This window comes from Ochotona curzoniae, unplaced genomic scaffold, assembly GCF_017591425.1.
Source record: "Ochotona curzoniae isolate NIBS_2020 unplaced genomic scaffold, NIBS_Ocur_1.0 contig_66, whole genome shotgun sequence".
In the NCBI taxonomy this organism is placed as follows: Eukaryota; Metazoa; Chordata; class Mammalia; order Lagomorpha; family Ochotonidae; genus Ochotona; species Ochotona curzoniae.
In genome coordinates, this window is record NW_024466512.1 from 24,663,317 (window position 1) to 24,688,642 (window position 25,326).

The 25,326-nt window shown below is 51.7% G+C and overlaps 2 protein-coding genes across 3 annotated transcripts; both read right to left on the minus strand.

Annotated features, from left to right (window-relative positions):
• Positions 1–646: 646 nt before the first annotated feature.
• On the minus strand, positions 647–24,713 carry HOGA1 (4-hydroxy-2-oxoglutarate aldolase 1). 2 transcript variants are annotated; one of them, XM_040991826.1, is made up of 7 exons: positions 24,503–24,713; positions 12,922–13,050; positions 12,609–12,736; positions 11,996–12,130; positions 11,653–11,749; positions 10,127–10,260; positions 647–1,530 (listed from the first exon to the last, which is right to left on the minus strand). In XM_040991826.1, the coding sequence occupies exons 1-7, from the start codon at positions 24,711–24,713 to the stop codon at positions 1,381–1,383; spliced, it is 984 nt and encodes a 327-aa protein (XP_040847760.1). In that variant the 3' UTR covers positions 647–1,380. The 2 variants fall into 2 exon arrangements, with proteins under 2 accessions (XP_040847760.1, XP_040847761.1); XM_040991827.1 differs by lacking the exons at positions 11,653–11,749; positions 11,996–12,130; positions 12,609–12,736; positions 12,922–13,050.
• CUNH10orf62 (chromosome unknown C10orf62 homolog) lies at positions 19,187–20,599 on the minus strand. The gene is made up of 3 exons (XM_040992467.1): positions 19,878–20,599; positions 19,617–19,817; positions 19,187–19,256 (listed from the first exon to the last, which is right to left on the minus strand). Exons 1-3 carry the CDS (start codon positions 20,597–20,599, stop codon positions 19,187–19,189), a joined length of 993 nt encoding a protein of 330 aa, XP_040848401.1.
• Positions 24,714–25,326: the final 613 nt, after the last annotated feature.

Consider the following 25,326-nt stretch of genomic DNA (forward strand, 5'->3'; position numbering starts at 1 on the left):
AAGTCAGTTATACAGAGAGGAGGGGAGACAGAGAGAAAGATCTTCCATCCACTGACTCACTCCCCGAGCAGCCGCAACAGCTAGAGCTGTGCTGATCCAATGCCATGTGCCAGGAGCTTCTTCTGGGTCTCCCCATGTGAGTGCAGGCTTTGGGTCATCTTCAACTGCTTTTCCAGGCCACAAGCAGGGAGGCAGAGGAGAAGCAGGGCTCCTGGAATTATGTGATGGCATATGCTAGGTGAGGACTTTAGGCACTAGGCTACCACACCGGCCCAATAAATATATCTTTAAGTCTTAAAATATATTTTAAAATACATAATGAGAAATTGAAAATAATTATTTCTGTTTTTCTGTCACTACATAGATGGAAAAGGGTTAACCCTTTCCAGGAAAGCCTATTTGATGAACATGTTAAGTGCCTCCAATTTCCTAGTTGTGCCTGCTTGCCTCTCACGGTCTCCCATGGAACACCTGATTAAGCCTTTCCCTGGGCCCCCATTAATCTAATGCCTGTCGGGTCAGCTTGGTGAGGGTCTGAGCCCTGGAGAAAGAAAGCTGTGAGATCCCAGGGACTTCCAGAACAGTCTGAGATGTGGCCTGAAGCTCAGTCTGTAGCACAAAGGAGCATCCATCTGTACAGAGTGACATGGTTTTACTCTTTAACTTTATTATGGTAACAAAGTGTTTTCTTTAATAATAAAAGAATGCCTACAAGCAAATAAGTGTTGCGTCCCTGCCTAGTGTGTAGAGTCCCTGGGTTAGTCAGAAAGTAGCATCTATGCATCAGGTGTCTGGGTGTAGCAACCTGTTAAGCCAAGGGGCTGTTCCCATGCACTGACAGTGGAATTGAGCCTAGAGACAAGAGTATGAGATAAGGGAAGTGAATTTAGGGAGAATGTTTTGGCTAGAAAGCAGCCGGGCGCTTCCAGACCAATGGCACTTACCCAACTGACCACTGGTACCCCTGGAAAGATCTTAGGAGAACCCTGGTTTCCATCAGTGTCACACTTGCCTCAGGTTTGTAGCCTCAAGCCTAAGTAGCCACCCCTTCAGTAAAACAGGTTTCCTTATTGTGCACACCCACCCCTCTTTTTGCCCTTCTGTTGCTCCAGGTTCAGGTGCCTTGGGGTGTAGGAACGCACCTGGAGCAGAGACAAAGGAGAAGTCACTCCTCCCCGGCCTGCAGGACTCAGGGACTCAGACATAAGATAGGAAAATAGAAAGTCCTGGAGCTCTGAGGTGGGCAGAGAGTGCAGGACGTGCCTGGTGAAAGGCTGCGGAAGATGTCAAATAGGTGTCTGTACCCCCTGCTGTTCCCAAGCTCCTTCTAGCTGGGAGACAGAGGGGCTCCGCCAGGCTGGTGCGCCATGCCGATTGCTCTCAGAGCCAGCCGTTGCTGGTGAAATCTGCACGCAGTGCCTCCTCCTCCGCGGGACTCAGCGCCTGCAAGGGGGCGCGGCAGGGGCCTCCGTAATAGCCAAACCAGTCCATGATCTTCTTCAGCCCCGGAATCCCGAAGCGCCGAGTTACCTGAGAAGCAGAGCGGGTTAGAAGGAACTGGGAAGACACACACACACACACACACACACACACACACACACACACACACACACACACACACACGAAAGGTAAACCCTTACAGGCCCGGGGCTCCAAGAGTTACCTGAGAAGCAGAGCGGGTTAGAAGGAACTGGGAAGACACACACACACACACACACACACACACACACACACGAAAGGAACTGGGAAGACACACACACACACACACACACACACACACACACACACTCACACACACACACACACACACACACACACACACACACACACACACACACACACACACACACACACACACACACACACACACACACACACACACACACACACACACACACACACACACACACACACGAAAGGTAAACCCTTACAGGCCCGGGGCTCCAAGAAGGGTGAAATTAAATGAGAGGTACAGTGCATGAGTGACTAATAAGTCTTCACCACTAGAGGCCAGTAGAGTTCAGCAAACCTGGGCATGGACCTGTCGCTGATGTTCTGGAAGCCTGCCTTTTATACTCCCAGCCTGAGTAGCCGGAAAGACCTAAGGTCGGGAAGGGACACCAGCAGTACCTAGAGAAGAGATGAGTTCCACCCCAGGCTTCCGAAGACCTGGCTGAAGCATGTCCCCCCCACTTCCCAAGAACGGGCTGAATTCCGTGCGGAAAAAAATACAGCAGAAAGCCCTAAATATAGCAGGGCCAGGAGGTCGGTGGAGTGGGCAGGTGGAGAAAGGACATTGTGTTCAGCTGGGCAGGGCAACAGGGTGACATCAAACTGCTCTCAGGGTGTCTGAGCCTACATTTCAGGCAGCAGAAAGGTGTTCCAGGCATTCCGCAGTATGTGCCAGGGCTGGCACAGGAGCCGGGACAGAGCAAAGGGAGACGTAGGGCAGCCCACGCTACCTCGTCTGAAAAAAACGAGGTGGTGACAACAGTGACGCCACTGAGGTGTCACAGGATCCCACACATTCTGATGATACTAGGTCAGGCCCCAGGAACCCCAAAGCTCCTCCTTTCCTGACAGATTCCAAACCTTCTCTTTAGAGTGAGGAGTGGGGACCCCACCAGAGCCTGAACCGAAGGGTTCAGCTAAAAGGCCTTCATTAGGGTAAGACCTTCCAGCCGGGCCCATCCCAGGACAAGCATCCCATGTTGGGGACATTGGTGCTTTCTCTGCAGCTCAGGGAACCTGCTGTGATGAGTTGCAGGGGCACTGTGCACAAACACTGTGCATAAACATGGCCTGGCTTGGCCTCACATGGAAAACATAGGGGGGTGCCAAGACACTCAGTCATCATGACTGAGCGTATCAATGAAAAAAGTCAATGCAGAGAAAATCCATGAAGAAAAATGTTTGAAATAAAGACAGGATCTGACAGAGCTCTATCCTGCCGACCTGTAGTCTTAGGCAAGAGTAAGCATGTGTGCCTCCATGTACATGATTTTATTCCACTTCCAATGCTCATTATTTTTTTACCTTAGAAGTAGATTTTGTTTTTAAAATGTTGTGATGAGTTTGAAAGCCAGAGAAGTAAAGTGAAAATAAATTACATTTTACTCTACATTAAATATTGAACCCTAAAATAATACTGTGAGTTCTAAAGCACCCATTTATCAGTTTTTCAGTTTGCCAACAACTGCAGTGTTCCTGGTGTGGAGGAGAGGAATTACCATGCAGAAAAATCCTTAGAGCTTCAACTGCTGGCAAGATGGAGTAGAAAGACTCAGCCCTATTCTTCCCAATACGGGCAATTAAAACCCTGGATGTTCTATAACAACAGATGTTAAGAGGATTCTGAAAGGTAGAAAGACCAACAAGGGACCTGCAGAACAATGCACCCCCCGGGGCTAGGTCAGGATCTGGCAACCATGAAACACTGATGGGCCCCAGCACAGGCTGCTCCCCCTACCCAGGGCACCAGGAAAGGGGGAGCCTCCCAGGATGGACCCCTTGAAGACAGTCACCTCTCTCCAGGCAGGCCAGCAACAGCTGAACAGCAGGGATGGTCCCTGCTGCCCAGCCTAAAGGAGGCCACCCCAGGCTATCTTCCCCTCAGGCCTTCCAGATACACAGGTGACATCATTAGGGACCAGCTGGGGAAAAGCCAGGGGACACTCCTGCCCCTCCATCAGGGAGCTGTCAGTGGCAGCCAAGAGTCAAGCCTGGTGTGGTGGTGTAATTAAAACAAACTCAAATGTCTAAAAATGAAATTTCTTGCCTCCAATCATTTCATCAGAAAAATTTACGAATATTTAAAGAAGGCTTACTTTTTAAAGATTTTATTATTATTATTTGAAAGGCAGAGTTACATAGAGAAGGTGTGATAAAGAGAGAGAGATGTTCCATCTGCTGGTTTATTTTCCAAATAGCTACAATGGCTGGAGTTGGGCTGGTCTGAAGCCAGGAGCTTCTTTTGGGTCTCCCACATGGGTACAGTGGCCCAAGGACTTGGGCTCTCCTCTGTTGGCTTCCCAGGCTAATGGCAGGGAGCTGCACTGGAAATGCAGCCACCAGGACCTGAACTGGTGCCCAAAAAGTCACAGGTGGAGAGTCAGCCTACTATGTATGCCACAACCCCCTAAAGAAGATTGAATACCAGTCCTACACAGTCTCTTATAGAAAATGGGAAAGAGCACTTGTTAGTTCATTTTATGAACCTAACTGTTACAATCATACCAAAAATAGACAGAAGTTGTAGAAAAAAGGAAAAACTACAGACCATATTCCTCCTGAACAGAGACACGAAATTCTGCAACAAATGATTAGCAAGCAGAATTCAGTAGTGTAGCAGACAGGATAACCGGGACAGGCTTAGAGAGGGTCCCACATTCCAAGGCAGAGTGCCCAGTTCAAGTTCCAGCTATTCTGCTGCTAATCCTACTTCTTACTAATGCACATCTTGGAAAAGGTAGACAATGACTGCAGTACCTGGGTCCCTAACCTCAGGTGGGACACCCAGATAGAGTGTGGGCTCCTATCTGTGGCCTGTTCAGCCCTGGCTATTATGGGCAGATGCAAGATCTCTCCTTTTTGCCTTTCAAATAAAATGAAAACAAAAATTTAAAAAATAATCATTATACATCATGACTAAGTGGTGTTTATTTTAGAGAAAGCAGCCTGAGTCAAATATTTAAAAATTAATGGAGTCCACAGTTCAACAGAATAAAGTCTTACGATCTTATTGATCAATGCTAAAAAAGCATTTGACAAAATTCAACATTCTTTCACAGTTTTTTCAACTTCTAAGGCATCTGGGAATTGAATGCAACTTCTTCAGCTTAAAAAATAAGCATCTAAACGAAACAAAACAAAACCCTAGAACTTACATTATGCTTAATGGTTCTGAAAGGCTGAATTTTTTCTCCTTAATATCAGAAACAGGGGATGGCATTGTGGCACAGTTAAAACGCTGCCTACATAATGCCAATATGAGTGTTGGTTCAAGCCCTGGCTGCTCTACTTTTAATCCGGTTTCTTGCTAGCATGCCTGGGAAAGCAGCAGAAAGAAAGTCCAAGTGCCTGGACTCCTGCCTCTCATGTGGGAGACCTGGATAGAATTCTATGTTCCTGACTTCCGCCTGGCCCAGCCCCTGTGTAGCTATCTGAGGAATAAACCAGCAGATGGAAGATAACTCTAACTCTGCTTTTGCCTCTTAAAAAAACAGATGTTAAAAAAAAATGGAATATCAGAAATAATGCAAGACTGTACTTTCCACTCTTGTTTAACACAGCGTAGGAAGTATTAGCCTAAGAAGGCAAGAAAATGAAGTAAGCACACAGAGATCAGAGGAAGAAATCAAACTGTGCCTACTGGTAGATATGACTGTCTATGCAAAAATCCCACAGAATCTACACCATCCCAACACCCTCCTAGAACAAATAAATGAATTCAGCAGTCACAGAATTCAAAACAAACCTGCAAAACCAGCTGAGTCCTATACTAGCAAGGAAGACACAAACAGTGAAGTCAAACATATAATGTCATGTCCAGTTGCCCCCAAATTCCTCAAAACACATCCAGATCTTATTTGCTGAAAACCACAAAATGATAAAAAAAAAAAAAAGAAAAGAAAAAAATTTTCAAAGAAAGACCCAACTAAGTGAGCACGCCCTGTTGAAGGACGAGAACACAGTAAAGACACCGACTGTCCGCAGGGTAATCTACAGGGTTAATACAATTTAAGTCAAAATCCCAGCAACAGTATTTTGCACATGCAAACTAAATTTTTCTAAAATTTGCATGGGGGCATGGCGCAATAGTGTAGCGGCTAAACTCCTCGTCTTGAACGCACCAGGAACCCATACAGATGCTGGTTCTAATCCCGGCAGCTCCACTTCCCATCCAGCTCCTTGCTTGTGGCCTGGGAAAGCAGTTGGGGGTGGCTCAAAGCACTCCTCTGCTAGTCTACATCTCCTGCTGTTGAGCATGAGAGCCAGGGCAGGGAAGAGGTCAGGCTAGTCAAGGAAGCAGCACCCATCATATTACATGTGGGCCAGGATGAGCTAAGCAGCAGTACCCATGGGTGTGCATAAAAGCCAGATGGGATGCTGGATGGGCTGGACTTGCATGCTGCACACGCCAGCATGCACAGGAACCGGAGCTGGGGGTGGGTGTGGTGGGGGTTATTATGTCACTCCAACTAGGCTGCAACTCTAGCTAGTGTGCTTAAGGACCAGGTTGTTTTTGGTTTTTTTGTGTGTTTGTAGGCTATTTTAGATTTATTTTATTTTTGTTGGAAAGTCAGATATACAGAGAGGAAGAGACACAGAGAGGAAGACCTTACATCTATTGATTCACTCCCCAAATCCCCAAGTGGCTGCAATGGCCAGAGCTGAGCTGAGCTGAAGCCAGGAGCCCAGGAAGAGCCTCTTCTGGGTCTCCCACACGGGTGCAAAATCCCAAGGCTTTGGGCCATCCTTGACTGCTTTCCCAGGCCACAAGCAGGGAGCTGGATGGGAAGTGGGGCTGTTGGGATTAGAACCGGCGCCCATATGGGATCCTGGTGCATGCAAGGAGAGGACTTTAGCCACAAGGCCACCGTGCTGGGCCCAAGGGCTGGGTTTGTGACAGGCTGGGTTGGGCGAGGCCATAGTACCCACTGGTTCACATGGGAGATAGGGCTTGGGGCAGAACTGACAGGTAACTGCACTCACAAGTATGTGTGCAGGTTGATGCAGGTTTGAGACGGAACTGGATCCTGCACCATTTGGGACACAGAAGAGTCAGATCTGGGGTCACCTCAGGTGAGGTCCTTTGGGGGACTCCCCAACTAGGTCACTGGACGTAAAACTGGTCATAGGGAAAATCACAATATGTGTGGTCTGACCTTGGAGTGCATGTGACTGGACTGGGCTGCTGCTTCCTCAGTTGCTGAGGCTCATGCAGTGGACAGCATACCCCGATGCACACAGGGGACACGACAACCAGCTCATCTAGGCCAGCCAAGGATGTCAAGTGTCACCTCAGAAAATGGAAAGCAGAAAAGGTTGGACAACTCATGGCCAAACTTTGATGGCAATATCTGGGTATGAGAACAGTAAGTTGGACTTTGTTCATCAATGGACCAATGGAAGGATTTTCTCAATGCTGGAGCAACAAAACCAGCATCTCAGAACTATCAAAACCACTCAAGTAACACCCTGGGAACATTCTTCCCCACATCAGGGTCCCTCGGGTGTCATCGACGAGCATCCCCCAACCCTAGGTGCTGATGCAGCTTAGCAAGAAGGAGTGATCTCCTCCCTCAACTCCCACCCCAGCTACAGGAGAAAAAAAAATTGGAAATACTTGCTCCATCCACTTTCCTCCATGCCTTGACCCTCTCCACCCTAATCAGAGGCACACACAGGCATACATCCTTCTCAACTATGTAAACAACATTAAAAATAAAATAAAAAGGAAAAGTTTACACACACACACACACACACACACACACACACACACACACACACACGATGGGCCCAGCGCAATAGCCTAGCAGCTAAAGTCCTCATCTTGCACATGCCAGGATTCCATCTGGGCGCTGATTCGTGTCCCATTGGCCCCAGTTCCCATCCAGCTCGCTGCTTGTGGCCTGGGAAAGCAGCTGAGGACAGCCCAAAACCTTGGGACCCTGCACCTGCATAGGAGATCCGGAAGAAGCTCCTGGCTTCAGATCGGCACTGGTTTGAGTCTCAGGTGCTCCACTTGTGATCCAGGTCTCAGCTAATGCACCAGTGAAAGCAATAGGATATGGGATGTGCATGGCACCATGTGGCCAACCTGGGGGAGCTCCCGGCTCCTAACTGGCCTGACCCAGCTCAGGCTATTGCCATCATTTTGCGGGTGGACCAGTGGAAGAAGCTATCCCTCTGTGTCTCTTTCCTTCTCTCTGAAACTCTGCCTTTAAATATTTTTCAAAGATTTATTTATTATTTTTATTTGAAAGGCAGACTTTACAGAGAGAGGGAGCGAGAAAAGGTCTTCTGTTCACTAGTTCACTATCCAAATGGCTGCAACTGCCAGAGCTGAGCTGATTGAAAGCCAGGAGCCAGGAACTTGTTACAGTTCTCCCACATGGGTGGAAGGTCCCAAGGCTTTGGGTCATCCTGCCCTGCTTTCCCAGGCCACAAGCAGGGAGCAGGATGAGTAACAGAGCAGCTGGGACATGAACCAGTGCCCATACAGAATGCCAGCACTGTAGGGTAAAATATGCCATCGTGCCGGTCCCTAATTAAATAAATAAATACCGCCCCCACCCCCGATTCTCTTTCGGATTCTCAGTACTAGGATGATGAAGAAGAGGAAGAACAACCAGTGTGCTAAAAAGGGCCGCAGCCACGGGCAGCCCATCTGCAGTGTGTGCCCAAGGACAAGGCCAACAAGAAGTTCATCATCCGGGACATAGTGGGGCTGTGGCCATGAGGAACATCTCAGAAACGAGTGTGTTCAATGTCTACAGGCTTCCCACACTGTAGCTGAAGCTCCATTACAGTGTGAGCTGTGCCGTTCACAGCAAGGCAGTCAGAAATCAAGAACTAGACCCCTGGGCCCAGCGCGGTGGCGCAAGTGGTTAAGGTCCTCGCCTTGCACGCCCGGGATCCCATATGGGCGCCGGTTCTAATCCCGGAAGCCCCGCTTCCCATCCAGCTCCCTGCCTGTGGCCTGGGAAGGCAGTCGAGGACGGCCCAAAGCTTTGGGAACCTGCGCCCGCGTGGGAGACCCGGAAGAGGCTCCTGGCTTCGGATTGGCATAGCATCAGCCGTTGCGCTCACTTGGGGAGTGAATCATCGGACAGAAGATCTTCCTCTCTGTCTCTCCTCTCTGTATATCCGCCTTTCCAATGAAAAAAAAAAAAAAGAACTAGACCCCACCTCCCTGGTCGGACCTGCCGGTGCCACTCCTTGACCTCCACCAAAGCCCATGCAAGCAGCATGGTCTTTAAGGGATGAAGAAAGATACTGTCCTTTGGAAAACAAAAGTGGAAATTTGTGCTTAAACACACACACACACACACACACACACACACACACACACACACACACACGGAAAACCTGTCCTTTAATAGCTGGATAGTTGAAGTGGCCATGGTACAGCCATCCCATGGAATACTAGTCAGCATTGAAAAAAGACTGAAGTCATCATACATGCAGTGACCTAGACGACACGCCAGAGAATTATGTTGAGTGAAAATGCCCATTCCTGGGCTAGCGCTGTGGTGTAACCACAGATTAAACTACCATCTGCAACACTGGAATCCCGTATTGCCACCAGTTCAAATCCCATCCAGCTCCCTGCTAAGGTGCCTGGGTGAATGGCAGCCCATCTGCTCGTGGCTTGCAGCCCTTGTGGGAGACCTGTGTGAAGCCTCTGGTCCCTGGTTCAGCCTGGCCTGGCCCTGGCCATTGCTGCCCTTTGTCAAGTGAACAGTGGATGGAAGATCTATCTCCGCTGCCCACAGACACACACACACACACACACACACACACACACACACACACACACACACACTTCTTACAATTGCTGTGAACCAAAAAATATTTCAAAGTAAAAACAAATAAACAAAAATTTAATTTAAACTGTACGTAGAAACCTGTACGAGGGATCCCATACTTTGCCTGACTTCGGAATGGCTCTGAACTTGACCAGCATTGCTGTTTTAGACTCTTCTTGACTAGTCCAACCCCGAACTGGGGACCACGGTCTGACTTTGCATAGAAGTACTTGGAGCCCTGCATCTTTGTGGAGGATCTGGACAAAATTCTCCTGGCTCCTGCCTTCAGAACAGCTCCAGTCATTGCAGTCATTTGAGGAGTGAACCAACAGATGGAAAATCTCTGTCTCTCCTCTCTCTATAACTGTCTTTCACATAAAAATAAATTTAAAAAAAGACAACAAAACAAAACAAAAACAAATAAACTAGAGGGCTATGCTTTGTCCGAAGCCAGGGTCTTTGGGGGGAGGCACAAAGAGTTACCAGGGTGGGATTTGCTTTGAAAGGGCAGTGAGCGTGAGCTCCCAGCAGCTCTGCCCCCGCCCCTGCTCCGCCCTACCCCACCCCGCCCTCCAGCCTGGTCTGGCTCTCACCGCGGAGTTGGGCTCAATGAGGCGGTACTGTAGCTCCTGCGCGTCTTCCCACTGTCCCGTGAGACACAGCCGCTCCAACTGGCACACCTGGGCACCCAGCACATTGGCCAGGGCGCACACGCCCCCCTTGCCTCCTGCCCAGAGCAAGGTGTAGAACATCAGCCAGATAGGTTTCTTGTAGGGGATCCCCAGCCCTTGTCCCTGCACCCCTGGAATCTGGGGACATGGGTAACAGATTTCTCTGCTTCTGGCTGGCTCCATCAAAGCCATGCAGGTGAGTGCAGAGTGCACATTCCCAGAGAGGAAAGTTGACCTTCGACTGCTCTGGGAGGAGCCGGGAGCAGGACCTGAAGGTGAGCTCAAAGCCAGGTCTCCCCTTGCACCCTGACTTCTTGCCTTGTCAAGTCCCACTTGATGGCTGACCCTGCAGCACTCTGCAGTAGCCGCCTGAGTCATCTGTCCTGGAAGGCTATGGAACAGACTAGACACCTCTGCTTTTCTGAAACTGTATCCCCCTTAGGGAATTCAGCCTTGGTAGGCATGCGGGGTGAGGGCACAGGGGTAGATGCCTGGATGCTTCCTACTGCTGGCTGTGTGGCCGTGAACAAGTCAAAGATGTTTTCTAGTGTGCTTTGTTCTCATCTGGGCTGTGCAAATGAACAGGCATAGGCAGCCACCTCCAGCAGTCTGATTACGAGTCCAAGGCTGGTTAGGAGCAGTCTTAAGACTTCATGGAATGAGCTGACACTGTTACACCTACTATGTGCTGGCTCTGTACAGGGCTGGTGCCTCTGTCATCCTCATGCTGCCTCTTCACTTGGTAAAATAGAAACTTGGGACAGAGGGGTTGGGTGCTTGGCCAGCGGACGCAGTGGACAAAGGGCCAAGTTGAGTAGCCAACTCAGATCCCCAGAGCTGTGCTCTGCCCAGCACCAAGGTGAAAGTCAAAGATGCTCTCTTCAACCCTGCATAGAGATGTGTGGAACCCCAACAACATGCTGAAGTCACCAGTGACCAGAGGGGACAGGAAGCAGCTCTGTGATCCACAGGACTGAGAAAGTCACTCAAGCCTGGACTCGGTGGAGCTTCAGCTGACAGCAGTACATATTGCCCTCCCAAGCTCAAGTTCAACCTAAATCTACATATCTTGACCTCCTACCGCCACTGCCCCAAGCAGACAAGAGCAAGTGGTCTAAGTAACGTTCCTGGGGTTCTGGCCTGCAAATGGGGGACAGAAGGATGAGCTCCTGGACAGCGGGGAGTGGCCTAGTGTCTGCCCTCCAAGGAGGATTACACGGGAGATCAGAGAGAGCTGAATTTGTCATCGCAGCATGGCACTCAGGGTTCAGAGCAAACTGCAGGTGGGAATGTTCTCAGCTATCTTCTTCCACCCAACAGGATCAGAGTCAAGTACTGGAGCAGGCAGAGCAGCCAGGGCTCTGGGGTTTCAGAGTCAAGGCCTCAGCCCTCACAGTCTCCTCCCAGCAGACCCCACTGCCTGGCTGCATCCCAGACAATAGACCTACCCAAGGCATAGCTGGCCAGCAGGAAGCCAGCCGATCCAGCTAACACCTGGAAATCCTGCTTCCTGGTTTTGTGCACAATCAGCCCAATCCTGGTGGCCTACAACAGCAAACGTTGAGTGAGAGTTGAGCCTTGTTCTGCGCAGCCTGAGCAAAAACTGGTCACATGTGGCAGAGCAAGAGCCCAGTTTCCAGAGAGAGACCCTGAAGTTCAAAGCCACAGAGAGCCCACACCACAGAGAAGACCCAAACGGGACCATCGGAGAGGTGCCCTGAAGCTGACAGCAGAAAGGCCAGGACCTGGAGAAGGAGGAGGGGCCCCCGGACAGGAGGGGCTGCCACTCACATCACCGCCGCTGTCCTTCATGCCCACGATATTCGGGTGCTGGGAAAGTGTGACCACTGCATCCACAGGCAGGTCCAGCCCTGTGTTGGCAGGAACACTGTACAGTACCACAGGGATTGGGGAGAGGTCAGCAACCTAAGGGTGCAGAGAAGAGGGGATCCTAGGAGCTAAAGGCTTGCTTGTGTTGGCCCATGTCACCACAGGGCCACCTGGGTACCTGGACTATAAGCAAGAGAGTGAGTGATGTGTACGAGGACTCCCCAAAGACTCCTGCAAAATGTGCATAATCTTTTCATCACGCCTTTCCACAATGTTTTTGAAGACCCCTGTTATTGAAGCAGACATCTACACAGCAGGCACAATTTCAAGCCCTCTGTGTTCTGATCTCACTGATTCCTTGCAAAAACTCCTTGAGGTACACACTGTCATTCCTCCCGTGTTAGAGATAAGTTGCCCCATGTCCCACAGCAGGGCAAGAGGCAGGCCACTATCTTCCCAGCTGCCATTCCTAGGAAGTGGGCTTACCACCCCACTACTGACTCCTCACCCTCCTCTTCTGGGGCAGAGCCGCTGTCTCACCCGCCTCCTCTCGGCCCCTGCCAGCCTCACCCACCTTGGTGTAGTGGTGAATGAGGGCGGCACTGTCCATGCGGCCACGATAGTAGCAGGGGGTCACCACCATGACAGCATCGGCCCCGACCTGCGCCATGCTGAGAGTCATCTCCACGGTGGCTTGTGTGGCTGCAGGAGGAAGGAGGGTCATGAGGGCGGGAGGAATAGTGCCTGTGCTGGGACTGTGGGGCAAGCAACAGGGGTGTGAGTGGGCCTGGAAAGGGCAGAGCAGCTCAAGGGAGTCCCACCCCGGGGCCAGGAGCCTGTGGCCCTCATGTATGGCCACCCCCAGGCCCAGGGCACCCTGGCCTCACACTCGCAGCCGGAGCCGGCTAGCAGGAGCTTGTCCTTGGGTATGACCTGGCGCACGCGGCTCACCACCTCCAGGCGCTCGCTGCTGGTCAGGAAGGGGAACTCTCCGGTGGAGCCCTGGACCACAAAGCCTGCAAGAGAGACCCTGTCATAGCCACTAATGCTGACCCACCCCCTACGTGGGCGCACTTCCTTACAGCCAGAACACTGGTGTTCAACATGCACACAAATGCCCACCTCCCCTCACACGTTTCCTTTCTACCTGGTCCAGCTACAATGCCGGTGTTGATATCATTTTTGTCTCTCTCTCTCTCTTTTAAGACTTTATTTGAAAGGCAAGGCTAGAGAAAGAGAGATCCTTCATCTACTGATTCACTTCCTAAATGGTCACAATGGCTGGGATTGAGTCAGGCCATGGTCTTCGACACAGGTGCAGAGTCCCAAATACTTGGGACATCCGTTGTTGTCTTTCCAGGCACTTTAGCAGGCAGCTGGACTGCAGGTCGAACAGCTGGGGTTTGAATCAGCACCCATATGGGCCACTGGCATCACAGGTGACAGCTTTACCCACTCTTTTGCTTTGTGTTAATGAAATGCTTCAGTTCCACAAAAAAGAACAATAAGATAAATCACAGCTGAGCCCCCAGCACCCCTGGGACCCCTCCCCAGATCACTCTCCTCTTCCTCAGCTCTCTGTCCTTACTCAGGCGTTTGTTTCCATAGGTGCCTTTATTCACTTTCAACAGACATGGGTGCTGGAATGTTCCAGCTGCTCCACTTCCTATCCAGCTCCCTGCTTGTGGCCTGGGAAAGCTGAGGACGGCCCAAAGCCTTGGGACCCTGCACCTGCGTGGCAGACCTGGAGGAGGCTCCTGGCTTCAGATTGGCTCAGCTCTGGCTGTTGCAGCTACTTGGAGAGTAAACCAACAGATGGAAGATCTTCCTCTGTGTCTTTCCTCTCTGCAAATCTGCCTTTCAAGTAAAAAAAAAAAAGGAGAAATCTTAATAAATAAATGAATAAAAGAAAACAGAATCCAGCTCATATAATCGGCAGCTCGCTGCTTTTGCCTAACATTCTGTTTTGAGTTTTATCTGTGGCAGAACACATAACTCTGATCCACGCGTTATCATGTATAGCATTTGGTTGTCTGGTTAGACCACAACTTATTTCTCATCCTCTAGCTGAGGACATGAAGATTTTTACTTTTTAAAAAAAGATTTATTCTATTTTTTATTGCAAAGTCAGATAATAGAGAGAGGAGGAGAGACAGAGAGGAAGATCTTCTGTCCGATGATTCACTCCCCAAGTGACTGCAACAGCCAGTGCTGCACTGATCTGAAGCCAGGAGCCAGGAACTTCCTCCAGGTCTCCCAAAACTCAGCTTTCTAATTTTGTTTGTGTCAGAGTCATAGAAAAAGAAGAAGAGACAGAAAAGAGACCTTTCATCTGCTGGCTTCCTCCCCAAATGGCCACAATGGCCAGAACTGGGCAAATCCAAAGCCAGGGCCGTGGAACTCCATCTGGGTCTCCCATATAGGTTCAAGGGCTCCAAGTACTCAGGTTGTCTTGCACTGCTTTCCCAGGCACATTAGCAGAGAACTAGACCAGAAGTGAAACAGTCAGAACTTGAGCTGGCACTCATATGGGATGCTAGCGTCACAGACATCACAATGTTGGCTGCACAACAAATGCTTTGTGGAAACCCTTGGTTACGGGTACCCAATCTAAGAGGAATGTAGGTGCTTGGGTGTGTGACTGCTGAGGCAGGTCCACATGCAGATCACAGATGCCACATGTCTAATGACTCAGCCCATAGCCCCTCAACAGCATGGAAGAACCTCCTGTCACTGGCCCACATCAACTCTTGGTCCTGTGAGAACTCATTTTTACCAATGTTCTAGATGCAAAGTGACTTAATTTTATTTTGCACTTTCCTGTTTTATCAATCATCTATTTGAAAGACTTCTAATTTTCACAGGCATCTGGCTCGAGCTGGGCTGTGGCAGAACTGATGTTCTTTAGCTGAACATTAAGGGAATATTAGCAAAATCCTTTCTCCTGTCAGTTTCTCCTTTGCCTCTCTTGTGTTTTCCATCTACTCCGCTCCTCCTCTTTTCCCTTCTCTTATCTCATTCCACTTTTAAAGCAACTGAAGTTGCGTGTGGTTATGGGACACAGTGCAACAGCTCTGTGCGTGAGCAGAAAGCGACTGGGGGAAGCATGGAGCAGCCATGTGGCAGAGTCCCAGCCCCTCGGCTGGAGACGACAGGCCACCTCTTATCTGGAGCTTCCCGTCACAGCCAAAAGGGAAACACGGTCAGCTAGCAGACATGCCGAGCCCCAGAGCTGCCTAGGAAAAGACACAGAGTTTCCTGGCACTGGCAGCAAGAGAAATTGTTCCTATGAGTCATCTGCGAGGGGACACAGCGTAATGTCAACTCAGCTTTTCCCCATCTAGCCTTGTCCATGCAGCTCACCACAACATTACCATTCCCGGAGCTGGTGGCCAGGCTAGCTCTCACTGAACACTTCACTATGTTTTGCCGTCGTCGCTATTTTTTTTCCTCCTACTAGTTTTTTGCCTTGGAAATATCACAGGGAATATCTTGAGACATGTAACTTTTGGCTTCTGTTTCATTGCCTTCAGAAGTTTCCTTACTCCTCGCCAGGCTAGGAGCCTCCCGGCGGCCCAAAGGATACAGCTCTTGTGCTTTCTGAGTGGGTCGAAAGCTGCCAGTCTGGCTGTCACTGGCTCCCATTTGACTCAGGATTCAGAGACTAAGCAAGCTCTTGCTGCTTCCTCTATTCAAGTACCAAACATGCCATCCTTCCCATCCTGGCCTGCCATTGTCATTCACTCTTCACATCACCCTTCCTCCTGGTAGTCAATCCCAGAGGCCCCAGGGGCCCTTTGGGCAGTTCTGGCCTCCACAGTGGGACAGTTGGGTATTGAGCTGCAGCAACAGCACGGGGCCCCTGTATTCTGGCTTCCCTGATATGACCCTCTCGCCCGATCATTCCAATCCTGTGAACTGGCATTGCCAAGAACCCTTTCAGGCCTGCTGTGCCCCCAGTGCAGGGAGAGGAGGCTGGAGGAGAGGAAAGGGCCAGGGTGCCCATGGGTCAGACAGAGGGACAGGGAGGCTGTGTGGTGGTGGTGGTGTGAGCAGCTTGGTGCAAGCTCTGAGGTCAGAGGAGCCCGGGACAGATTCTTAGTACCTGCAGCACCATCAGCTTCTTACTGGCACCTGGAACCAGGTTGGTGGTTGGTCCTGAAGGGAATTTTTGCTTTCCTCATGGACCAGTCAGGGCCCCTCGGGTTGAAAGCCAAAAGAGGCTCACTTCCCCCTGGATGCTCTGGGGAGAACTGGGTGGCTGAGGAAGGGGAGTGGATGGGACACACATGCAACGTTATGATTCCCTATGGCTAAAATTAGTCTGGCCCATCAGGAGCATCCCAGCTGCTGTTCCGTCTTCTTGCTACCTGCTCCAAGAAGTTCTTGGGACCCCTCTGAACGCCCATGATCTATTCCTTGTATTCTATTACCTACTTACTTGCTCATAGGTCCATAGGACCCTGTCATTGTCCAGACCTTTTGTGGGATTATTTCTCCACCTGGCTTTCGTAAAAAATAAGAAGCTGGACTAGAGAAAGGTCTTGAATGCCTCCCCCATGTGCTAAGCTGTGCCTTCTGCCCCATGCCTGCCTTCATCCTGCTGTGGTCACTGCCCACCAGGGCTCCCCTAGTTACTCTCCTGCCTCTATACCTTCCTCGCATGCCTCCCTGCCTCCCATGCTTCTCTTCCAGGCTTTCGATAATCCCCCTTCCCTCTAGCCCTACAGCCCTTGTTCTCCTTGCCTGGCACCTGTTTTATTTGGCCAGGTCTCCTCAAGCTCAGGGGTTGGTATCCCCTCGTTCTGACTTCCTGGTTACACCACCTGGCAATCTTTACAGAAAGGTGACAACTTGTGCCAAAGAACAAGTGGAATTCTTTTGCAGGAGGTAGTAAATTTCCCTCCAGGAAGAAATAAGCATTCCTGGTGGAAAGCTTCCATCTCCTGATGAGCTTCCATGGAACTCAGCATTGATGTGGGAGACTAGCACCCTCCTGGTTGACTCTCCTGCCTTGCAGTTGTGAACTTCTCTTGAGCCAAATCCACTGAGAGCTGCCCTTCTTCTGGTAAAAACACCTTCACCGAGACTGCACCTGGCCAAACAGGTTATCATCTTGTTTGCAACAGAAGTCTATCAAAACTTTGACATCAACTTAAAACCAAAGTATTTGGGGCCTGGTGTGGAAGCCTAGCAGCTAAAGTCCTCACCTCGCATGCGCTGGGATCCCATATGGGCACTGGTTCTAATCCTGGCAGCCCTGTCCCATCTAGCTCCCTGCTTATAGTCTGGGAAAGCAGTCAAAGACAGCCCAAGGACTTGGTACCCTGCACCTGTGTGGGAGACCCAGGAGAGGTTCCTGGCTCTTGCCTTCAGATCGGCTCAGCACTGGCTGTGGTGCCTGCTTGGGGAATGAATCACCAGACAGAATTTCTTCCTCTCTGTCTCTCTTCCTCTCTGTATATCTGACTTTTCAATAAAAAAATTCTTAACCTTAAAAAAAACCAAAGTATTTGAAAACTTTAAACATATATATGCTTTGTTAGAAATGCAGAGACTAGGACCCAGTGTTGTAGCACAGCAAGTGAAGCTGCTGCTTACAACACCAGCATCTCATATGAGCAACAGTATGAGTTCCAGATCCCTGCTAATGTGCCTGGGAAAGCAGAAGAAGGTGGCTCAAGTGCTTGGGTTCCTGTACCCACATAGGAGTCCAGGGTGAAGCTCCTGGCTCCTGGCTTTATCCTGGCCCTTTGGAGAGTGAAACAGTCCATTCTCTTTCTCTTCCCCACGCCACTGTCAAGAATAAAAATACTCCTGCCTGTCCGCTATAAAATTGGCAGTATTTATATGTGCTTATGGACTGATCCATCAGCAGCTGATTCTGGCCCTTGGAATTTGAGTTGATCCATAATAGACCCAAATGAGAAGAAGTGGCTTTGTCAGATAGCCACGTGGAACTGACTTCTCCAAGCCCCACGGAGAAACAGCTGACTTTAGCAACTGCCTGAGTGAGGCAGGAGGTGGAGGGCATGGCACTCCTTGCCCTCGAAATAGCTTCTTAGGACCCAGGAAGAGGAGGCAGGGAGAGTCCCAGGCTTGTAGCACCACAGAGAATGCATCAGAACATGTGGGAAGAGGTGGGGGCACGCATGAGAGGGGCAGGATCCTCCAGGGACAGTGGGAAGAGGAGTGGCAGGCAGCACAGGCCAGGGATTGGGATATGGGTTTTGGAGTTAGGCAAAATTGAGCTCTAATCTCAGCTGTGTCTCAGGCACATCATGTCTCTGAATTCCAGATGCCTGAGATAGTTGAATCCTGTCACTGAACATGGGGCATGGCAAGTTCCCAAATTGAACATGCGCTCAACAGAGAAGTCTAGGGCGGCAGCAGCCACAGCCCTGGCCATGTCCATGGTAACACAAACAGGGAGAGAGAATACATTATGCCCAATGAAAGCCACAGATATAGACAGTGCAGACGCACCAGCATGCATCTCAGTGGACCTGGGGGAGGCAGGGGAGAGAGCTGCAAGGCGGGCTGCCACAAACGGCAGCAGACATAGAATGAGGATGCACCAACAGGAGGTGGCCCCAAGACCCACACAAGCTGCTTTACTGGCTACTGAAAGCCTGTTTCTCAATCCTGCTGCTTCCACCATCTAGCCACTTCCCACTTTCCTGGCGACAGCAAGCTGTTGGCTGTGGAGGCCCAGGACCTATCCCAGCACCAGGCTCTGAGGCTGGCAAAGCTGTTGTAGACAGCCCGGCCAGGACGCTCGCTCCATCCCTGTCACCTACAGAGTCTTGGACTCAGAGTGAGGGGATGCAAGGCTTTATTGGCTCAGTTCCAGGCATGTGGCATCAGCAGGGAGCTCTCAGTTGCTCCTGGCATCTGCCTCTTCCATCTTCTCTTGGAGGGGGGTGGGGAAGGTTGGGGGACCTCAGGGTCTGACTGGGCTGCTTTGCTTCCTTCTCATTCTCCATCCCTGGGAGCCATCCTCGAGTGGAAGAGGCCCACAGAGGAAGTCTGAGGAAGAGGGACTGTGGCCAGCAACACCTTACCCGGGGCCCCACGGGTCACCCCATGGGAGAAAATAAGCCTGTGTACATGGGCCAGCCCTACTAGGGGAAGGGGTAAGTCCATCCATGGTTAGGTGGCTTCAAGGGAATTGCAGATCTGGTAGCTGTGGTTGGGCAGACTGTGGCTTTGGTGGCTCTGGAGGCTTGGGTGGCTCTGTTGGCTTGCCTGACCCTGGTGGCCTGGGTGGCCCTGGAGGCTTGGGTGGCTCTGTTGGCTTGCCTGACCCTGGTGGCCTGGGTGGCCCTGGAGGCTTGGGTGGCTCTGTTGGCTTGCCTGACCCTGGTGGCCTGGGTGGCCCTGGAGGCTTGGGTGGCTCTGTTGGTTTGGCTGATCCTGGTGGCCTGGGTGGCTCTTGTGGCTTGGCTGACCCTGGTGGCCTAGGTGGCTCTGTTGACCTGGGTGACCCTGGTTGCCTGGGTGGCTCTTGGGGCTTGGCTGCCCCTGGTGGCCTGGGTGACACTGGAGGCCTAGGTGGCTCTGTTGGCCTGAGTGGCTCTTGTGGCTTGGCTGTCCCTGGTTGCCTGGGTGACCCTGGTGGCCTGGGTGGCTCTGGTGGCCTGGATGGCTCTGGTGGCCTGGGTGGCTCTGTTGGCCTGGGTGACCCTGGTGGCCTAGTTGGCTCTGGTGGCCTGGGTGGCTCTGTTGGCTTGCCTGACCCTGGTAGCCTGGGTGGCTCTGTTGGCCTAGGTGGCTCTTGTGGCTTGGCTGTCCCTGGTGGCCTGGGTGACCCTGGTGGCCTAGGTGGCTCTGTTGATTTGGCTGTCCCCGGTGGCCTGGCTGACCTGGATGACCAACATGGCTCAGGTGACTTGGATGACCCTGCTGGTTCTGGTGGCCATAGTGACTGCGGCCATATAAAGTGTGCGAATGATTGGCACCAGCTATGGTGGTCTCCCGACGAGTGAGGAAACTGCTCTTGAGCTTCATTTCCACCTCTTCGAGGGCCTTCAGCTCCTCCTGCGTGATGTCCCTGGATTCCAGGCGGCCTGAGTGCTGGTACGCTGTGGCCCGCTGCAGCATGGAGTTAGCCAGGTGCCGCCCCTTGGTGTCAATCTCCTTGGTGCAGGCAGCCACGGTGGCCCACGTGGCTTCATCCATGGATGGGGATCTTCCAGACTCCTTTTGGGTCTCTTTGATCACCGAGGTCCCAGATATCTTCCGTCTGCTGGTGAAGGACTCCCTGCGCAGAGCTGTGCCCGTGTCTCCCGGTTGTGTGGTAAAGGTCTCCATGTGGATAGTGGTGCTAGCTTCCTGGCTCCCGCTGCCCCTCGGCACAGCATCGCTGATGGCACTGACACAGAGCTCGGGAGTTAACTTTTCTTCAGAAAGGCAGCTAAAGTGAGACTTGATCCAGCTCTGGGTCTGTGCTCTGTGGCACTCTGAGGGCTTGGGCTTGGCCTGTACAGACTCTAGGTCTGTCTTCTGTCTCCACTTGTGCTGTGCCCACATAATGAGGCCTCCGCTCCCCAGCAGGAGGGCCATCCCCAGCACCACCTTGCATGATGGCTGCTGGATGAGCTCCCAGAGGGTCTCCAGGACCCACACAGGTGGGAAAGGTGGGGCTAAGAGCACGCTGGCACTGGGGGAGCCCAGGTGGTGTAGCTCATGCTTAAGAGGGCAGGCTCCCGGAGGGTGTCTGGCAGGCAGGGCCCCCACCAGGCCCTCCCTGAGCTGCCCCTCCCACCTCAGCAATGGACCCCATTGTGAGGAAGGCAGCTGGGGGTGGGGTGGGGAGGGACCCCAGCATCTTTCACCCAGCCTGGCAGGCATCGTCTGAGGCCTGGGTCCTGTCTTCTGCTGTTCTCAAGGCTGGAAAGGGCAGCTTCTCCAGTTCTGGCTCCCTTGTGTCCTCTGCTCATGGCCCATTCTTCAGCTTCATCTTTATGTGCCTGTCTCAGTGCTCTGTCTCCCCATCGAGTGGCTCCCAAGGGGCAGGGGCTGGCCTGGGCTGGCCATGGCACAGTGCCCCTTTGTCTGCCCTGGCATCCAGTCCTGATCATTGGAGACTGGGGTGTCTCCAGAATGTCTCCTTCTTGGCAGGGCCCATCTCTGCCTGGCAGCCTGGCTTATTCTACCCTGCAACTTGCAGCCTCTGGCCCCATTAGAAGGCAGAGTTCAGAAGGAAACAGGCCTAGGAGGGAGCTCATTCTGGAATAAGCGAGGTCATAATGGAATAAGATAAGCAGGGGGCCAAGAAGGCAGAATGGATAGGAAGGACATCATTGAGTCTCAGATCCCCGGGGCCACTATAAGATGCAGGCTGCTACCTTACACCTTGGAAATGTACCTGAAAACACAGAACATGTCCTGTGCTCGAGGTGCTTGCTTTAGAAAAGCAGTTCAAGTGGGATTTGGTGTAGTTCTTGTTCATTTGTTCTTTCTTTTTTAAGATTTATTTGAAAGGCAGGGAGAGATTAGGAGAGATATTGCCCATCCTCTGGTTTACTCCCCAAATGGTTATAATGGCCGGGATTGGGCCAGGCTGAAACCAAAAGCCAGGAGCTTCATCCAGGTCTCGCATGTGAGCGCAGGGGTCCTAGCACTTGGGCCATCTTCTGCTGCGTTTCCCAGGCCATTAGCAGGGAGCTGGATGGGAAGTGGACCAGCCAAGACACAAACTGGCACCCTTTTGAGATCTTGGCACTTGGTGGGGTAGGATTAACCAGTTGAGCCAATGCACCAGCTTCACAAATTAGGATACTTAAAAAAAAAATTTCTTTAACAGAGTAATGGTTTCAACATACATAGTAATATTGTACTCATCACAGGAAATCATGGTCCACTTTAGCTGTCGAAAGATTAAGACACCAGCTTAAAGTTTGATGAAGGACATCTCCCGTCCTGCTGAGTGGCTCTACAGCTGCCACTACCTCACTTGAAAATAACAACTCAAAGTCCATCTTTGAGGCTGTTTATGGGGGTGAGTTCAGGCCAAATGGCCTTTCAGCACAACTCCTCCCTCTATCTAGGCTCTGAACACGACTTTTACTTTGAAAGAATGTTTTTGGGGCTGGCACTGAGGCATAGCCAGTTAAGCTGCCACATGAAGTGCTGGCATCCATATGACCACTTGTTTGAGGCCCACTGTTCCACTCCTGATCTTTGCTAATGAGCTGGCAAAAGCCATGAAACTGGCCCAAATGCTATAGGGCCCCTGCACCTATATGGGAGACCAGGATGAAGCTCCTAGATCTAGCTTGGCCCAACTGTTGGAGCCATTTAAGAGTGAATCAGCTCTAGATAATGGGATGATGGACTGTCCGACATTGTCTGTACCAGTATTGTCAGGACACACTTAAATAGCAGACTGATGGAATTGTAACTCCTTGTGAAGAGTGTGGCATTACGGGAAAAATCTATCAGGGGGCAGAAAATGAGGGCAGGGGAATCCCAGACTATGAAATTGCATGATAAATTGCAAAAATAAGAAAAAATAAAATAAAAAAGAGTAAATCAGCAAATAGAAGATATCTATCTATCATCTCTCTCTGCCCCTCCCTCTCTGTTACCCTGCCTTTCAGATTAAATAAATGAATCCTTAAAAAAAAAGTTCTTTATCAAAATGAGCAATACAATTGGTGATGCTGGCAGGACAGAAAGTACCCAGTACAGGCATGTGTTCCAGAAGGTGCCTTGACTGAAATTTGAGGATTTGTCAAGGGCAAGCTTCCATTCTGTCTCTATAGAACCTGTAACCTGTTGTAGGAGGCTTTGCAATGTGGGCTGGGGCACCAAGTCCATCCCAGGGGCCAGGACAAGTTTAAGAGCTAATGTGGCTCCCTGCTTCCTCCCTGAACAATTGGATGGAACTGGGGATCAGGGCCAGGGATCTAGCTATGCATGCTCAGTGCCAATACCTCCAGAGCTAACTTCCTAGGAAACATGGGTATCCCCTCCCCCAGGCAACACCAGGAAGCTGGATTGGAGTGGCTGGGATTTCTTTGAAGTCACTGTCTGAATCAGGATTCCCACCTAGGCCCGCTATCTCCCAGAGCCCCTGCCACATGGCTAGCAGAGAAGGGTTACAGCAGAGTTGCAGGCAGATGGGCACACGTGGAGCCCTCCCTGCGATCTCCTGTGCCACCTGCCCTCGCCCTCTGCAGGAGGGATAGGGGTCGGAGGGAGGGCCAGGAGGGCAGAAAGGCTGAAGGTCTCTGGGTTCTCAGGTACAAAGTCCACCCTCCCCACTGTTGCCACTGAAGGACAAAGTCCTTGATCTTGGAGCAGAGCCCATTAAGGAGCTTCTTGCTTTTGCTTCGGGGACCCCGGCCTCAGTCCAAACCTTCTGGCCCCAGTGACCCATGTTGCAGCAGAAACCCACTTCGAGGCTGTGTCCCTGCTGTCAGCAGGGCATTCATTGTTCCCCAGAGAAGGGTCACATCACCTCAGCCCTGTGCTGAGCATGAGGTCCCAGTATGGCCAGCAGTCACTGCCATATTGTAGCTTTGCCACAATGCCAGCCATTGTCATTTGAATTAGCATTACAGGAACCAAATCTTCTCACACTCGTCACCCTACAATGTCCAAGATTTTTTTTTGCAACCATCACCTGATGTGGGCAGTTTCACCTCCATGTGTCAGCTGGGGAAACGGAGGCTTAGGGAAATCATCACAAAGTGTGTGAGGAAACCAGTCTGTCTGCAGCTAGGACTGTTGCTCCACACTGCTTCAGTCACAGCTCCCAAAGCTGGTGCCCACTCACACCTGTGGACCAGCCTGACTAGCAACTCAGAGGGCCCAGCAAGAATGAATGCACACAAGCAGAGCATGCTCAGTGAGGACTTGGCTGAGTGACCTTGGACAGGCGATCATGTCACTCTGAGCCCTGGGTCCCATCTGCAAGGTGGAACTATTGAGGGCACTGCCTCGGGATTGCCATGGCTGAGAGGGGAGGATGGGCAGGGAAGGAGAGGTGGGACAGGGCATCCTGATCACCGCTGTGACTGAATGGCGCACATACGATCTGGCTGTCTCTCCCTGGAGGGGAAGAGAAGATGGAGCAGGGGGAGCTGGGGCTGCTAAGGGGGGCTGTGCCTGCAAAGAGAGCACAAGCAAGGTGCCAGGGGAGATGACATCGTAAGTTGGGTCTGACCACAACCCCACCAGCGAACTCTCCCACCTGCCCAACCAAGGACTTTGAAAACAATCTCCAATTTGGGTCCCACACTAACTCTGGGGACTAAAGACATACTTCACAGGTAGCAACTGGGGAAACTGAGGCAGGCAGTTGGGTTCAAGTTCACAGGCCAGCAGGGAGAGACCCACCTGTCTCCTGAGTCCAGTCCAGTGCCCCCAGCTCCCAGCCCTGCACACCATCTCTGGGCAGCTTCTGAGGAAGGGTCACTGACACCTGCCTGACCCCTACCCTGGCCAGGCCCCGTTTACCTCGGAAAGGGAAGGTACCCAGCTTCTGCAGGTTCTCCTCCAGCTTCCCATAGTCCACGTCCGCGGTGGCCGTGAACGGGGTGGTCACAGGTGGGTAGATGCCTGCAATGTCCATCTTCTTCCCGTGCCCAGAGGCCCAGCCCCTCACGTTTCTGGGCAAGCCTCTGCCCAGCCCCTGCCTCACAGAGGACCACAGCCGATGTTTCAGCATCTCCGTGGGACGCCCAGGACCCAGCTGCTCTGCACTGTTGGCTGAGGGCGAATCTGGCCTCCTTCCTACCCACTGTTAATCATCAATGTGTCTGGTTAAAAATTTGCGTTGCCCCTGACTCACGGGCAGGCATTGGGACAGGCCTGAGTTGGCTGCCCTCAGTAGGGGTCAGGGGGAAGGCTTGAAAGACCCTAGGGCAACGGTGGAGATATGCCACAAAGCAGTGTCCTCCTGGCCAGGCGCGGGGCTGGCTCTTGGGGTTCTAACTCCCAATAAAGTCTCTAACAGCCGTGTAGGCCCTTTTCCCACAAATCCCATCTCCACAGCAGGGAGCCGGCGGGGTTTCCAAGGAGCTGGAGGTAGCTGATTGGTTGACCAAGCCTGCCCCGTGGGAGGCGGGGCATATCCGGCCTGCGCAGGCCTGCCTCGCAGAACTACGGTCACCAGAAGGCGGCCTGGAGAGAGTGCTTTGTTTAACTGATTCAGGCAGGGACTGAGCCCGGCCCTGGGGAACTGGGCAAGGGGCAGGGAAAGCAATGGGGCGAGTCCACAGGGGCCAAAGGGCTCCGCGACGCCCCTTGCATTTCAGAGCAGTCGGACCCAAACGGAAATG